Raw genomic sequence first — 17,213 nt, 5'->3', positions numbered from 1 at the left:
TCACAGGTTCAGGGTCGTCTGGAGAGTCCGGGAACGTGAAGGGTGAAAGTCGGGACCCGGGGTAGGGGGAAATTGGCACCAGGCTAGGGTAGCCTGTGGGTGTGCTAGGGAATCCCCAGTACCTTTCCCCTGGGGTGTGGAGTGTAGGCAGTGAGGGGACAGTACACGGAGTCGTGTGCGAAGAGAGGCGTGAGCCCCTACACGAAGATCTGCCTCCGAGTCATCATTTACGCCTCAACAACTGGCGTCAGAAGTGGACTTTTTCAAGGCGATGCTCTTGAAAAAGCGGAACCCACCTGTTGCGTCTTCCAACGCCACAGAGGCGGCGACCCGGGACCGGACGACCCCGGGCTCCGTGGCCCCGGTTATTGCGGCCACGGGTGGTGTGTCTCCGGCACCAGTGGAGGACATCGGGCGCGCTGGGGAGACGGCCGCCATTACAGGTCCTCCAGCGACCACGTGGCAGGCCGCCGCGGAGAAGCGGTCGGGAGCGGCCATTTTGGAGGTGCCACGTGGTGCGCAGCCTGCTGCCGAAGCAGCTGTGGCGCGGGAAGGAGCCGCGAGGAGAGGACGCCGTCGTCGCTGCGGGGGGCTGGCAGAGGAGACCCCTAGGGCATGCGGGGGCCGCGGTTGGGCCGCCATTTCGGCAGCTGGCCGGGACGCTGTTCCCGCCAAAACGCCGTTCCCACCGACGTCAACACCTGTGGAGGCGGAGCTCCACATGTTCGAGTGGCGCCCCGACTTCTGCTCGAGCGCGGGTGGCGGCTGCAGTCGCAAGAGGAGTCCGTGGTCGGTGTGCAAGATTCTTCGGGGCATCCCAGCACTCCACCCTGTCGTCCTCCGCTCGTTACAGCTTGTCAGAAGCCCCGCCAGTAATTCCACCAGCGGCGCCTCACCTGGCGGGTTGGCCGGCGGACTGGACACCTGCCAGCAGACCGCCGATTCTGACGCCGACTACGGGACGGAAGAGCCGGCCGGCGTCACGCACACGCTCGCGGGGCGTGCGGATATGGTGATGGCTAGTGGGGCCGTTTCTTCGTCCCCTGCCTTCGTCGGACACGTTCCGGTGTCCCGTGTGGGGAGTTGTCTTCCCATTCGGGTTGCCGGGCTCTGCTCTCGTAATGGTTGCAGCCGGGTCGGCTGATTTTTTTCACGGGGGGGGGGTGATGTAGAGTAGGAGTGAGTGACGTCATGTCATGCTCGCCCTCTGGTACGATGACGTCACGTATGGTGACGTCATGTACAGGGGCGGGACGGTGACGTCATGTACAGGGGCGGGACGGTGACGTCATGTCCCCCTGGGGGATTTAAGCTGGAACCCGTCACGGGTTCAGGGTCGTCTGGAGAGTCCGGGAACGTGAAGGGTGAAAGTCGGGACCAGGGTAGGGGAAATTGACACCAGGCTAGGGTAGCCTGTGGGTGTGCTGGGGAATCCCCAGTTCCCTTCCCCTGGGGGAGCGATGGGACCCCGGGGTAGGGGGAAATTGGCACCAGGCTAGGATAGCCTGTGAGTGTTGCAGGGAATCTCCAGTACCTTTCCCCTGGGGTGTGGAGTGTAGACAGTGAGGGGGCAGTACACGGAGTCGTGTGCGAAGAGAGGTCTTTAATAAAACAACTGGCGTGAGCCCTTAATGAACGTGGCGTGATCCCCTACACGAAGATCTGCCTCCGAGTCATCATTTACGCCTCAACACATGTAGCGTGGAGTGTGTACAAAGTTTGCATGAAATCAGCATTGTGGTGCACCTCCTCCTGGCTCTGACATGCCTCGTTCTCCAATACACCGGTGGCATCAGCAGTGCTGTGAGAACGTCAACACCATGGATGGAAAATGAGAGACACAGCCAGAGTCGTGCGACCCCAACTGTGACCCGTATAATAACACAAAGACTCCTAGAGACACACAGAGATGTTTAGAGATGCATTAAAGACGAGCCACAGGAGGAGTGCGATTGTGGCCATGCAACCCACATTGTGGATCACTGCAGTCTGCGCTGCTTCAATGGAGGAGTAGGAGCAGCGATGCGACACGAACTCTCTCTGCTGACGCCCTCTCGTCGTGCTCAGCAGCAGCAGGACCTCGACACTTGGCATCGAGCTCTTGAACCACTGCGCTGCTGCTGCTGCCATTTTTGGACTATGGCGATGTGTGCGTGCGTGCTGCTGTACCCGGTGTGTGATGACACGTGTCCCCTTCCCACCACAGCTGCCCAACTTGTTTGGGAACCTGCGCTCCACATTCATCGCGCTCATGGTGGGCTCCTACGCCTCGGCCGCCGTCACCTTCCCCGCGGTCAAGGTCAGCTTGGGGCAGTGAGTGGGGGCAAGGCGCCCCCACCCCCCTCCATGATGTCAACTACTCCCATAACTCTAGCAGCCATATCTAACGCTGACCACAACTTTATCGGTATTGTAAGTTCTAACCGTGATTTGAACCACACCTCTATACCTATAATTAACCCTATCACTAACCCTAATGCGATCACGATCATTCACCTTAGCCCTAATTATACACCCCATAGCCCTAAGCCAAACACTAACACGAAACTCACCACCCATTCACACGCTACCCCTACCCCCTAAATCCATCTCCCGGTCTCTTTTCCCTCTTGAGCGTGACTCACCTGCCCAGGTGACACAGCCCCCCCCCCCTCCGCCCCCCCCCCAGGTGCTGTATGACACGGGCGTGCCCTTTGTGTGGCTGCTGCTGGGCTGGGCACTGCTGGCGGTGCTGGTCTTCACCAACTGCTTCCTGCACTGGCCCCTGGAGCCGTTCCCCGCTCCGGAGGAGATGGACTACGCGTACGTGAATGACGCACTTGGTCACCCCACAGAGAGAAAGGCGTCGCCGAGTCTCGTGGTTATCTTTCTGGAGGGTCCTGCCACGTTATCACAGCAGCGGGGAGGGGGGGAGGGGCTATAATGATGTTGTACGGTACTCTGCACAACTTACTCAACATAGCGACGATCATCACCCCTTGCTGGCACCAGACATATGCCCCGGGGGCACTCTTGCCACTGAGACTCTCTCCTCGTTAAACTAAACCAACTTGAGTTGTCACCTGGTTAAAATAAACCAACTTGTGTTGTCTCCTGGTTAAACTAAACCAACTTGAGTTGTCACCTGGTTAAACTAAACCAACTTGTGTTGTCTCCTGGTTAAGCTAAACCAACTTGAGTTGTCACCTGGTTAAACTAAACCAACTTGTGATGTCACCTGGTTAAACTAAACCAATTTGTGATGTCACCTGGTTAAACTAAACCAACTTGTGATGTCACCTGGTTAAACTAAACCAACTTGTGATGTCACCTGGTTAAACTAAAACAACTTGTGATGTCACCTGGTTAAACTAAACTAACTTGTGTTGTCACTTGGTTAAACTAAACCAACTTGTGATGTCACCTGGTTAAACTAAACCAACTTGTGTTGTCACCTGGTTAAACTAAACCAACTTGTGATGTCACCTGGTTAAACTAAACCAACTTGTGTTGTCACCTGGTTAAACTAAACCAACTTGTGATGTCACCTGGTTAAACTAAACCAACTTGTGATGTCACCTGGTTAAACTAAACCAACTTGAGTTGTCACCTGGTTAAACTAAACCAACTTGAGTTGTCACCTGGTTAAACTAAACCAACTTGTGATGTCACCTGGTTAAACTAAACCAATTTGTGATGTCACCTGGTTAAACTAAACCAACTTGTGATGTCACCTGGTTAAACTAAACCAACTTGTGATGTCACCTGGTTAAACTAAACCAACTTGTGATGTCACCTGGTTAAACTAAACCAACTTGTGATGTCACCTGGTTAAACTAAACCAACTTGAGTTGTCACCTGGTTAAACTAAACCAACTTGTGTTGTCACTTGGTTAAACTAAACCAACTTGTGATGTCACCTGGTTAAACTAAACCAACTTGAGTTGTCACCTGGTTAAACTAAACCAACTTGTGATGTCACCTGGTTAAACTAAACCAACTTGTGATGTCACCTGGTTAAACTAAACCAACTTGTGATGTCACCTGGTTAAACTAAACCAACTTGTGTTGTCACTTGGTTAAACTAAACCAACTTGTGATGTCACCTGGTTAAACTAAACCAACTTGTGTTGTCACCTGGTTAAACTAAACCAACTTGTGATGTCACCTGGTTAAACTAAACCAACTTGAGTTGTCACCTGGTTAAACTTAACCAACTTGTGTTGTCACCTGGTTAAACTAAACCAACTTGTGATGTCACCTGGTTAAACTAAACCAACTTGTGATGTCACCTGGTTAAACTAAACCAACTTGAGTTGTCACCTGGTTAAACTAAACCAACTTGTGATGTCACCTGGTTAAACTAAACCAACTTGTGATGTCACCTGGTTAAACTAAACCAACTTGTGATGTCACCTGGTTAAACTAAACCAACTTGTGTTGTCACTTGGTTAAACTAAACCAACTTGTGATGTCACCTGGTTAAACTAAACCAACTTGTGATGTCACCTGGTTAAACTAAACCAACTTGTGTTGTCACCTGGTTAAACTAAACCAACTTGTGATGTCACGTGGTTAAACTAAACCAACTTGTGTTGTCACCTGGTTAAACTAAACCAAATTGTAATGTCACCTGGTTAAACTAAACCAACTTGTGATGTCACGTGGCTAAACTAAATCAACTTGTGATGTCACCTGGTTAAACTAAACCAACTATGGTTGTCACCTGGTTAAACTAAACCAACTTGTGTTGTCACCTGGTTAAACTAAACCAACTAGTGATGTCACCTGGTTAAACTAAACCAACTTGTGTTGTCACCTGGTTAAACTAAACCAACTTGTGATGTCACCTGGTTAAACTAAACCAACTTGTGATGTCACCTTGTTAAACTAAACCAACTTGTGATGTCACCTGGTTACACTAAACCAACTTGTGATGTCACCTGGTTAAACTAAACCAACTTGTGATGTCACCTTGTTAAACTAAACCAACTTGTGATGTCACCTGGTTAAACTAAACCAACTTGTAATGTCACCTGGTTAAACTAAACCAACTTGTGTTGTCACCTGGTTAAACTAAACCAACTTGTGATGTCACCTGGTTAAACTAAACCAACTTGTGATGTCACCTGGTTAAACTAAACCAACTTGTGTTGTCACTTGGTTAAACTAAACCAACTTGTGATGTCACCTGGTTAAACTAAACCAACTTGTGATGTCACCTGGTTAAACTAAACCAACTTGTGTTGTCACCTGGTTAAACTAAACCAACTTGTGATGTCACGTGGTTAAACTAAACCAACTTGTGTTGTCACCTGGTTAAACTAAACCAAATTGTAATGTCACCTGGTTAAACTAAACCAACTTGTGATGTCACGTGGCTAAACTAAATCAACTTGTGATGTCACCTGGTTAAACTAAACCAACTATGGTTGTCACCTGGTTAAACTAAACCAACTTGTGTTGTCACCTGGTTAAACTAAACCAACTAGTGATGTCACCTGGTTAAACTAAACCAACTTGTGTTGTCACCTGGTTAAACTAAACCAACTTGTGATGTCACCTGGTTAAACTAAACCAACTTGTGATGTCACCTTGTTAAACTAAACCAACTTGTGATGTCACCTGGTTACACTAAACCAACTTGTGATGTCACCTGGTTAAACTAAACCAACTTGTGATGTCACCTTGTTAAACTAAACCAACTTGTGATGTCACCTGGTTAAACTAAACCAACTTGTGATGTCACCTGGTTAAACTAAACCAACTTGTGTTGTCACCTGGTTAAACTAAACCAACTTGTGTTCTCACCTTGTTAAACTAAACCAAATTGTGTTCTCACCTGGTTACACTAAACCAACTTGTGTTGTCACCTGGTTAAACTAAACCAACTTGTGATGTCACCTGGTTAAACTAAACCAACTTGAGTTGTCACCTGGTTAAACTAAACCAACTTGTGATGTCACCTGGTTAAACTAAACCAACTTGTGTTTTCACCTGGTTAAACTAAACCAACTTGTGTTGTCACCTGGTTAAACTAAACCAACTTGTGATGTCACCTGGTTAAACTAAACCAACTTGTGATGTCACCTGGTTAAACTAAACCAACTTGTGATGTCACCTGGTTAAACTAAACCGACTTGAGTTGTCACCTGGTTAAACTAAACCAACTTGAGTTGTCACCTGGTTAAACTAAACCAACTTGTGATGTCACCTGGTTACACTAAACCAACTTGTGATGTCACCTGGTTAAACTAAACCAACTTGAGTTGTCACCTGGTTAAACTAAACCAACTTGAGTTGTCACCTGGTTAAACTAAACCAACTTGTGTTGTCACCTGGTTAAACTAAACCAACTTGAGTTCTCACCTGGTTAAACTAAACCAACTACTCTAGATTCTAATGGAGGAAATCGCGGAAATTTGTTTTAATTTAAGCAAATTTGGACCGTCATGCCGACACACAATGGCCCACCCCTACTATGCCCCATTCCCACTACACCCCACTCCCACTACACCCCACTCCCACTACACCCCACTCTCACTACGCCCTCAGTGTTATTCGGGGCGGCTGCTGGATTCGAACCGTGAACCTCTGCAAGCGAGGAGCGCGCGTCAGGGTCCACATCCGGGCTACGCATAGCGATCACTGCCACCCACTCCCAAAACCAACACTGGGCCATGCCCTCCTGACAAAGAGCCCTGAGACTCGGCGAGGTTCTCGTGGGTGAGCACGCGGGGTGTGAACGGTGAATCGCCGTCTGACATTTGCCCACGTCGGTGGCGCCAACGTCAGCTGCGGCCCAGGCACCGCGGTCTACGACTCCCAACTGTGGTCACGAACAGTCAACGTTGAACATCTGCAAGCGTTCACTGCGTCGGCAGGAAGCCAATTATGGGTCAAGGTTCGGGTTATCGAGTTGGGGAGAGGCGGTGTTGTGTGGGTGGGGGAGGGCTCTGCATCCACAGCCTCTCTGGATCGAGTCCCCCTGTGAGTCGAGTCTACGAGTCGACTCAATGTAAGCCCGAGGTCTCCGTGCTGTGTTTGTATCCCTCCGCGGGCCCCGCGCGCCAGGCTGAGGATGAAGCTCTCGTGGCTGGGCCTCGACCACAGGGTGACTGGACCCCGCTTCTCCTCCTACCTCTCCTCTGTGGGCCAGCGCCTGAGCACGACCCCCGGGGCAGACGCAACAACCAAGGGCCGGGTGGAGGGTTACCTGGGGGCCCCCAACGCGCCCGCTGGCAACGGTACGTGGGCAGCGCTGAGGTTGGGGGGACGGAGGGATGGGGAGGAGGAGGGATGGGAGGAGGGATGGGAGGAGGAGGGATGGAAGGAGGAGGGATGGGAGAAGGGATGGGGAAAAGGAAGGATGGGGTGGAGGAGGGATGGGGTGGAGGAGGGATGGGAGGAGGAGGGATGGGGTGGAGGAGGGATGGGAAGAGGAGGGATGGGGAGGAGTAGGGATGGAAGGAGGAGGGATGGGAGGAGGGATGGGGAAAAGGAAGGATGGGGTGGAGGAGGGATGGGGTGGAGGAGGGATGGGGTGGAGGAGGGATGGGGTGGAGGAGGGATGGGGTGGAGGAGGGATGGGGAGGGATGGGGAGGAGGAGGGATGGGGAGGAGGAGGGATGGGGAAAAGGAGGGATGGGAGGAGGAGGGATGGGGAGGAGGAGGGATGGGGAGGAGGGATGGGAGGAGGAAGGTTGGGGAGGAGGAGGGATGGGAGGAGGGATGGGGAGGAGGAGGGTTGGGGAGGAGAAGGGATGGGAGGAGTAGGGATGGAAGGAGGAGGGATGGGAGGAAGGATGGGGAAAAGGAGGGATGGGGAAGAGGAGGGATGGGAGGAGGAGGGATGGGGAAAAGGAGGGATGGGGAGGAGGAGGGATGGGAGGAGGAGGGATGGGAGGAGGAGGGATGGGAGGAGGAGGGATGGGGAGGAGGAGGGATGGGGAGGAGGGATGGGAGGAGGAGGGATGGGGAGGAGGACGGATGAGGAGGAGGGTTGGGGAGGAGGGATGCGGTGGGGAATTCATTTCAGCCGGGTCCGCCCGGGTCGTTGAGCCGACGAATATGTCCTCACCCGACAACACCACGTCCAGTGTACATCTCGCTGTGGCTGTGTGGCTACGAGACTCTCAGGCAAGTGCCACGTCCTCCTCCCGTGTGCAAGCGCCCCGCCGGAAAGCATTCGGTGAGGAATTAAAGCTGCGTTTGGAACTATCGCACGTGGCCTTAGAAGCACCCGTTTCGTGGTATGAGAGGGCAACTGAGAAAGGGCAGCGGACCGAAACGTCGGGCGTTTCTCAGCGGGACCATGTCCTTGCAGATTTCTGCGTTGCATAACGTCGCAGCCCCGTGTGTCACAACGCGCGCGCTGATAGCAGCAGCAATAGCAGCTGCAGCAATAGCAGCTGCCGCAGTAGCTGCAGCATCAGCTGCCACTCCTTGCCAGCGGCTGCGTCAAGGTCACGTCGGGAGGACACCGCGGGTGACTCTGCCGTGACGTCCGTCACGGGGTTCGGTGGGGGCTCACGGGGTCCTGTCCACCCCCGCCGTCCTCTTTGCTGATCCATGACCCTCGCTACCCTGGAGCCACACCCCCTCCCTGACCTCGTTATCTCTCGGTCCCCTCCAAACCTGGACGCCCTTACCCCCGTGCCCCCCTCTGTACCCTCGACCCCCGACCTCCGCGCCCCGTAGGGCCGCCGCTGCTGCCGCCGCCGCCCTTCACGCGCAGCGTGTGCACGCCCATCCTGCTCTGGAGCCTGGTCACCATGTCCGTCACGCAGCTGCGACTCATCTTCTACCTGGGCGCCATGAACTCCATGCTCGAGTTCCTGGCCGAGGGCGACGATCCTGGGGCAGGTGCCGGGTGCACGCCACACGAGCCCCGTACAGTACTAGCCATATAGCACTAGCCATATAGCACTAGCCATATAACACTAGCCATATAGCATTAGCCATATAGCATTAGCCATATAGCACTAGCCATATAGCACTAGCCATATAACACTAGCCATATAGCACTAGCCATATAGCATTAGCCATATAGCACTAGCCATATAGCACTAGCCATATAGCATTAGCCATATAGCACTAGCCATATAGCATTAGCCATGCAGCACTAGCCATACAGCACTAGCCATATAGCACTAGCCATATAGCACTAGCCATATAGCATTAGCCATATAGCATTAGCCATATAGCACTAGCCATATAGCATTAGCCATATAGCACTAGCCATATAGCATTAGCCATATAGCACTAGCCATATAGCATTAGCCATACAGCACTAGCCAAATAGCATTAGCCATACAGCACTAGCCATACAGCACTAGCCATATAGCACTAGCCATACAGCATTAGCCATATAGCATTAGCCATACAGCACTAGCCATATAGCATTAGCCATATAGCATTAGCCATACAGCACTAGCCATATAGCATTAGCCATATAGCATTAGCCATACAGCACTAGCCATATAGCACTCGCCATATAGCACTAGCCATATAGCACTAGCCATATAGCACTAGCCATATAGCACTAGCCATATAGCATTAGCCATATAGCACTAGTCATATAGCACTAGCCATATAGCACTAGCCATATAGCATTAGCCATATAGCATTAGCCATATAGCATTAGCCATATAGCACTAGCCATATAGCATTAGCCATATAGCACTAGCCATATAGCATTAGCCATATAGCACTAGCCATATAGCATTAGCCATACAGCACTAGCCATATAGCATTAGCCATACAGCACTAGCCATATAGCACTAGCCATATAGCATTAGCCATATAGCACTAGCCATATAGCACTAGCCATATAGCATTAGCCATATAGCACTAGCCATATAGCATTAGCCAAATAGCATTAGCCATACAGCACTAGCCATACAGCACTAGCCATATAGCACTAGCCATACAGCATTAGCCATATAGCATTAGCCATATAGCATTAGCCATATAGCACTCGCCATACAGCACTAGACATAGAGCACTCGTCCTATATATGCAGCAGTAGCCATTCCACTACGGCAATTGTGTGTGCGTATCAATTGTATGTTTGTGTCTCTGTGTGCATGTGTGTCTGTGTGCGCGTGTCTCTGTGTGCATGTGTGCATGTGTGTCTGTATGCACGTGTCTCTGTGTGCGCGTGTGTCTGTGTGCATGTGTGTCTGTGTGCACGTTTCTCTGTGTGCATGTGTCTGTGTGCGCGTGTCTCTGTGTGCATGTGTCTCTGTGTGCGCGTGTCTCTGTGTGCATGTGTGTCTGTGTGCATGTGTGTCTGTGTGCACGTGTCTCTGTGTGCATGTGTGTCTGTGTGCGCGTGTCTCTGTGTGCATGTGTGTCTGTGTGTGCGTGTCTCTGTGTGCATGTGTGTCTGTGTGCGCGTGTCTCTGTGTGGGCGCTGGTTTCCGTGCCGTCTCCTCGATGGCAACCCACACGACCCCGCCAGCAGTGATGAACACGGGTGAGTGTGGGGTGGGTGATGGTGGGTGAGTGTGGGTGAGTGTGGGATGTGTGTGGGTGAGTGTGGGTGATTGTGGGTGGGTGTGGGGTGAGTGTGGGTGGGTGTGGGGTGAGTGTGCGTGAGTGTGGGTGGGTGTGGGTGAGTGTGGGTGAGTGTGAGTGGGTGTGGGGTGTGTGTGGGGTGTGTGTGGGTGAGTGTGGGTGGGTGTGGGTGAGTGTGAGGTGTGTGTAGGTAAGTGTGGGTGAGTGTGGGTGGGTGTGGGGTGAGTGTGGGTGGGTGTGGGGTGGGTGTGGGGTGAGTGTGGGTGAGTGTGGGTGAGTGTGGGGTGTGTGTGGGGTGTGTGTGGGTGAACGTACAATTGGGTGAGTGTACACATGGGTGGGCATGGGTGAGAGTTAGACAAGGAGTTGGCGTCTGAGTTTGGGTGAGTAGGGGTGAGCGTGCGGTGAGGAGTGCGGTGAGGAGTGTGGTGAGTAAGTGTGGTGAGTAAGCGGTTTCCTCTGGTTGGTGTCGCGGTCCGTCAATTGTTCGATTGTTCAAAGCCGCTCGCGTAAACAGCAGCCGCCTGGACGCGTCCCAGCGTCTCGCTCTCCGCACGCGCCCGCAAGCACAGACCAATATCCCCCGGGTAACCTACACAGCCTAGTGGGGCAAGTGCTCTTAGCGGGCACCTATACATTCCGGAAATGAATGTATAGGTGACAAGCACCACGCCCGAACACGCCTTTGTCTCCCCAGTGCTGATGTTTCACACACACTGCTACATACTGATTTAAGGCTGAGTCGAACTAGGAGGGGCCCGCAACCGGTTAAAATAAAGCACTGTTATTGGTCGTGAGCGTGAATCGAACTCGGGTCGCCGGGCTTGAAGCGCAGCGCGCTAACCACTGCGCCACCGCCCCCTCCACAAAGATCCCCCGTATAGCCTTAACAGACTGTTAGGGCAAGTGCTGTTAGCGAGCACCTCCACACGAGGGGGTGGGTGGCCACCTCCACGCACGACCGCCTTTGTCTCCCCAGTGGCGATGTTTACACAATGCTACACCAGATACTCATTTGAGGCTGAGTCGACCTAGGGGAGTTAGCGCGCTAACTGCTGCACTACCGCTCCCCACACACTGACACACAAACACACTGAAACACGCACTGACACACACTGACACACACACTGACACACACACTGACACACACACACGCACTGACACACAGGCACGCATTGACACACACACTGACACACACTGACACACACACACGCACTGACACACGGACACGCACTGACACACACACTGACACAACAACAACAACAACAACCGCCATTCGCCACTAAGTGGCGGTGACGTCACCACGACGCTTGTGCCAGGCTATGTGCACCCTGAGGCCACGTGAAGTGTCGAACGCCCGCTGGCAGGAGGTCACGGGGCAGACCCAGGTGCCACGGGTCGACTGACTGAGATGACTGGCTGATGCACCACCTGTGCCCCCTACTGTGCCAACCTGCTGTGCTTTAGCCACCCGGCGCTCCGCTCGCTGTTGTGAGCGTCGCTCCTCCGCCCTCCGTTGTTGTTGGAGGGCGACTGCCTCCAACTGCCCAGTAGCATCCTTCACGAGCCTCCTCCACAGAGGCCGATCTTGACACCGCTGGTACCAGTCATCGGCAAGTCCACTCAGCTCCACGTCCTCCTGTACCACATCACTCCATCTCTTCTCTAGCCCGTGCCGCGCCCGCTTAGCCCCCTCAATCCGGCCAAACAAAAGCTGTTTCGGCATGCGGTGGCTGGGCATGCGGGCTACATGACCCAGCCATCGCAGCCTTGCCTGCCGGAGGAGCTCACCGATGGGACCCTGCCCAGATCTTTCAAGGATTTGTGAGCTCCTCACACAATCCAGTCTGGTTAAACCCAGGATGGATCGTAGGCAGGCCAGCCTAAATGTTTCTAACCGGCGAAGATGTTCCATTAGGGGGGTCCACGTTTCGCAAGCGTAGAGAAGGGAGGGAATGACCGTGGCCGAGAAGACCTGAAGTTTAGTGCGGAGCGACAGACCAGGTAGCTTCCACACAGCATTACGCAACCGATGAAAAGATATTGCCGCTCGACTGATTCGGAGTGAGACCTCTGCTGTTAAACTGGAGCCAGTCATAAGCACACTGCCCAGGTATGGGAAACTCTCCACTCTCTCCACAACTGCCCCATCACCGATTGGGAGTTGTGGGGGTGGAGTGTCCGATGGTACAAAATACCCAGGCAGGTGCTTAGTTTTGGTGGGGCTGATGGTAAGGCCCCACCTCTTAGTGGCACGCTCCAGTCTCAGCAGCAGCGTCTCCAACTCCTCCTCTGACTGAGCAGCTATTACCAAGTCATCAGCATACATAACGTGGTTGAGCAATAGGGAGCCATCCCTTGACCGCACCCGGGCATCGATTAGCCTCCCATTATATCTGTACCATATGGAGATTCCCCCGGTACAGCTATTGAAGGCTTCACGAACTACGTGGTCAAAATAGATGTTAAATAATGTGGGAGCCAGAGGACATCCCTGTCGCACCCCAAGGTGTACAGGGAATGGCTCTGACTCCCGGCCACGTAGTTTTACCCGGGCCCGCTCACCATCATGAAGGTCCTTAATGATCGTGAGCAGAGGGTCAGGTACTCCAAAAGCACGAAGAACGACCCAGAGCCCAGGCCTACTGATGGTATCATAGGCCTTGACCAGGTCAATAAAGCAGAGATGTAGGTCTTGTTGGAATTCCCTACACCTCTGCTGTAGCAGACGGACAGAAAATATGGCATCTGTGCAGGACCGCCCTTTCCTGAAACCACATTGGGGCTCCGCAAGCCTCTCCTCAGCGTGCCTGGCAAGGCGATGCTGAATAATCCTTGCCAGGACCTTTCCCGGCACACTGAGGAGTGAGATGCCCCTGTAGTTGTTACAGTCTGTGCGGTCCCCCTTCTTAAAAAGGGGGACCACCAGGGCATCCTTCCAATCCTGCGGAACCCGTCCAGTGGTCCAGACTGTTGTTATGATGTCATATAGGGCAGTCTGTGCACAAACGCCACCCTCCCTCAGCATTTCGCTTGGGAGATCATCTCTGCCCGCTGCCTTTCCTGGTCTCAGACTCCGTATCGCCTTCAATACTTCCTCAGCAGATGGCACCTCAGCCAGCCACTCACAGGGGGTGACTTCATCCAATATTTGAGGCACCGCAGCCTCAGCAGGGTCATCCTCACTTTGTGCCACGATGTTTTCCTGGCTGAGGGATTTTCCCTCCCCCAGGACCTCACAGAAATGCTCAGCAAATCTGCGAACCTGTTCCTGGGGGTCGGAAATTGGATCACCGTTTTTTCCCCTAATGATGGTAATAGGTGTGGCGCTGCAGGTTACTTTTTTGATGGAGTTAAATAGAGATTTGTGATCACGGGCCACTGAGGCAGACTCCATCTCCTCAGCAACCCGCGACCACCACCCATCCTTGCAGCGCCTCACGGCTCTCCGAACCTCCGAGCGAAGGCTGCGGTAAGCCTCCTCATTCTCTGACGTGGGATTCTGTAGCCGATGACAGTGGGCCTGTCGCTTTTTCTCAACCATCGTGAACAACTCCTCTGTCATCCAGGGTGTCTGGGGAGGTCTGGACCGCGTACCCAAAGCAGCCATTGCAGCTGCATGAGTCACAGTCCTAAACCTCGCCCATTTACCCTCGACATCAGGAGGAGTCGGGGACGATACCAATCCCAGCCGCAAGCGATGATGAAATTCTCGCTTGCAACTTTCATCAGATAACTGAGACCAGGCCACTTTAGGTTGGAATGGGGTCCTGGGTGTACACCCACCACCGGAGTGGAAGAATGGCCGGCGCATCTTACAGATGACTAGTCGATGGTCAGAGGGCAGATCAGCTCCACGGTAGGTCCTGGTGTCAAGGACATGGGCTCGCATTCGCTGGTCCGTCACTATGTAGTCCAGCAGATGTTCTTGCTTGGACCCGGCATGCATCCATGATGTTGTGTGGATGCGCCGATGCCGGAACAGCGTGTTGGTAATTACAAGCCCATGGGCTGCACAAAAATCTAGCAGCCTCCTACCGTTGTTATTGAGCTGATCTGGCCCATGCCCTCCAATCACTCCAGACCAGGTGCCAGTATCATGACCAACTCGGGCATTGAAGTCACCCAACATGATGACTCTATCCCGAGGGGCCACTTTAGCCAGCACCTGTGACAGGAGGTCATAGAAGGCATCTGACTCATCGGCTTTGCCTGCATCCCTCCACGGATGTTCATCTTCGGTGGGGGCATAAGTAACCACGACCACCATTCCTCGCCTCCGGTTGATGGGAAGGCGAGCCCAAAGTAGCCTGGGGCTTACAGCTTCCCACACCTCACCGCCACGCTCCCACGCCCCCTTCATTCTTTTGTTCAAAAGAAGACCCACACCCTGTTGTTTGGCGGTCTGCTGCCCCGAGTAGAGGACTGTCCACCCCTCATGGTGGCAGGAGCCAGAGCCGGTCCACCGGACCTCCTGAATGCCGCATAGATCCAGGCGGTACCGGTCCAGCTCCCGACAGAGGAGTGGCAGCCTCTCCTCTGCAGTGAGCGTTCGAACATTCCACGTGGCCAACCGTAGTGGCTTTTCGTTGTTTCTGGAGTAGCCCCGAGGGTAGGTATTCAATCTCCTGGCTCCGCCAATTGGGGTTTGGCCAGGAGACGTCATAGACGCCTGGCCCCCCGGGGCCTCCGGCACAAGCTTAGTTGTTACATATTTCAGTTTAATTCGTAGTTTCGTGGTAATTAATTGAAGGTGGAGGGGTTACCAGCCCCTCGCACCCGTCCAGAGCCCCCGTTTAGCCCCTGTGGTGGACACATATGCCATGAGGGGAGGAGCCAATCAAAATTGGATCTCCCCCCACAGCGCTGTCCACGACAGAGTTGCCCGTCCGGCACCGCGAGGAGGTAGGGGGTTGTTTTGCCGGACCACACACGCACTGACACACAACAACAACCGCCATTCGCCACTAAGTGGCGGTGACGTCACCACGACGCTTGTGCCAGGCTATGTGCACCCTGAGGCACGTGAAGTGTCGAACGCCCGCTGGCAGGAGGTCACGGGGCAGACCCAGGTGCCACGAGTCGACTGACTGAGATGACTGGCTGATCCACCACCTGTGCCCCCTACTGTGCCAACCTGCTGTGCTTTAGCCACCCGGCGCTCCGCTCGTTGTTGTGAACGTCGCTCCTCCGCCCTCCGTTGTTGCTGGAGGGCGACTGCCTCCAACTGCCCAGTAGCGTCCTTCACGAGCCTCCTCCACAGAGGCCGATCTTGACACCGCTGGTACCAGTCATCGGCAAGTCCACTCAGCTCCACGTCCTCCTGTACCACATCACTCCATCTCTTCTCTAGCCCGTGCCGCGCCCGCTTAGCCCCCTCAATCCGGCCAAACAAAAGCTGTTTCGGCATGCGGTGGCTGGGCATGCGGGCTACATGACCCAGCCATCGCAGCCTTCCCCGCCGGAGAAGCTCACCAATGGGACCTTGCCCAGATCTTTCAAGGATTTGTGAGCTCCTCACACAATCCAGTCTGGTTAAACCCAGGATGGATCGTAGGCAGGCCAGCCTAAATGTTTCTAACCGGCGAAGATGTTCCGTTAGGGGGGTCCACGTTTCGCAAGCGTAGAGAAGGGAGGGAATGACCGTGGCCGAGAAGACCTGAAGCTTAGCGCGGAGCGACAGACCAGGTAGCTTCCACACAGCGTTACGCAACCGATGAAAAGATATTGCCGCTCGACTGATTCGGAGTGAGACCTCTGCTGTTAAACTGGGGCCAGTCATAAGCACACTGCCCAGGTATGGGAAACTCTCCACTCTCTCCACAACTGCCCCATCACCGATTGGGAGTTGTGGGGGTGGAGTGTCCGATGGTACAAAATACCCAGGCAGGTGCTTAGTTTTGGTGGGGCTGATGGTAAGGCCCCACCTCTTAGTGGCACGCTGCAGTCTCAGCAGCAGCTTCTCCAACTCCTCTGAATGAGCAGCTATTACCAAATCATCAGCATACATAACGTGGTTGAGCAATAGGGAGCCATCCCTTGACCGCACCCGGGCATCGATCAGCCTCCCATTATATCTGTACTATATGGAGATTCCCCCGGTACAGCTATTGAAGGCTTCACGAACTACGTGGTCAAAATAGATGTTAAATAATGTGGGAGCCAGAGGACATCCCTGTCGCACCCCAAGGTGTACAGGGAATGGCTCTGACTCCCGGCCACGTAGTTTTACCCGGGCCCGCTCACCATCATGAAGGTCCTTAATGATCGTGAGCAGAGGGTCAGGTACTCCAAAAGCACGAAGAACAACCCAGAGCCCAGGCCTACTGATGGTATCATAGGCCTTGACCAGGTCAATAAAGCAGAGATGTAGGTCTTGTTGGAATTCCCTACACCTCTGCTGTAGCAGACAGACAGAAAATATGGCATCTGTGCAGGACCGCCCTTTCCTGAAACCGCATTTGGGCTCCGCAAGCCTCTCCTCAGCGTGCCTGGCAAGGCGATGTTGAATAATCCTTGCCAGGACCTTTGCTGGCACACTGAGGAGTGAGATGCCCCTGTAGTTGTTACAGTCTGTGCGGTCCCCCTTAAAGAGGGGGACCACCAGGGCATCCTTCCAATCCTGCGGAACCCGTCCAGTGGTCCAGACTCTTGTTATGATGTCATATAGGGCAGTCTGTACACAAACGCCACCCTCCCTCAGCATTTCGCTT

General features: G+C 53.4%; 1 protein-coding gene across 4 annotated transcripts in view; it reads left to right on the top strand.

The window, feature by feature from the left end:
- The window catches only part of LOC116939313 (large neutral amino acids transporter small subunit 4-like), a 61,675-nt gene that overhangs the window by 14,992 nt on the left and 29,470 nt on the right, over positions 1 to 17,213 (top strand). For 3 of the 4 annotated variants that reach the window (XM_076062927.1, XM_076062924.1, XM_076062926.1), the window contains exons 6-10: positions 2,207 to 2,299; positions 2,669 to 2,802; positions 7,054 to 7,226; positions 8,680 to 8,844; positions 10,445 to 10,459. In XM_076062927.1, coding sequence (XP_075919042.1) covers positions 2,207 to 2,299; positions 2,669 to 2,802; positions 7,054 to 7,226; positions 8,680 to 8,844; positions 10,445 to 10,459 — 580 coding nt within the window. The remainder of the gene's footprint in view (positions 1 to 2,206; positions 2,300 to 2,668; positions 2,803 to 7,053; positions 7,227 to 8,679; positions 8,845 to 10,444; positions 10,460 to 17,213) is intronic. The other variant, XM_076062925.1, reaches the window with a different exon arrangement.

The sequence above is a fragment of the Petromyzon marinus genome, chromosome 5 (assembly GCF_048934315.1).
Source record: "Petromyzon marinus isolate PM22_M1 ecotype Great Lakes invasive population chromosome 5, UKy_Petmar_22M1.pri1.0, whole genome shotgun sequence".
Lineage (NCBI taxonomy): Eukaryota > Metazoa > Chordata > Hyperoartia > Petromyzontiformes > Petromyzontidae > Petromyzon > Petromyzon marinus.
Note: the sequence above shows the minus strand (reverse complement) of the source record. Positions and strands in the feature narration are given on the sequence as shown.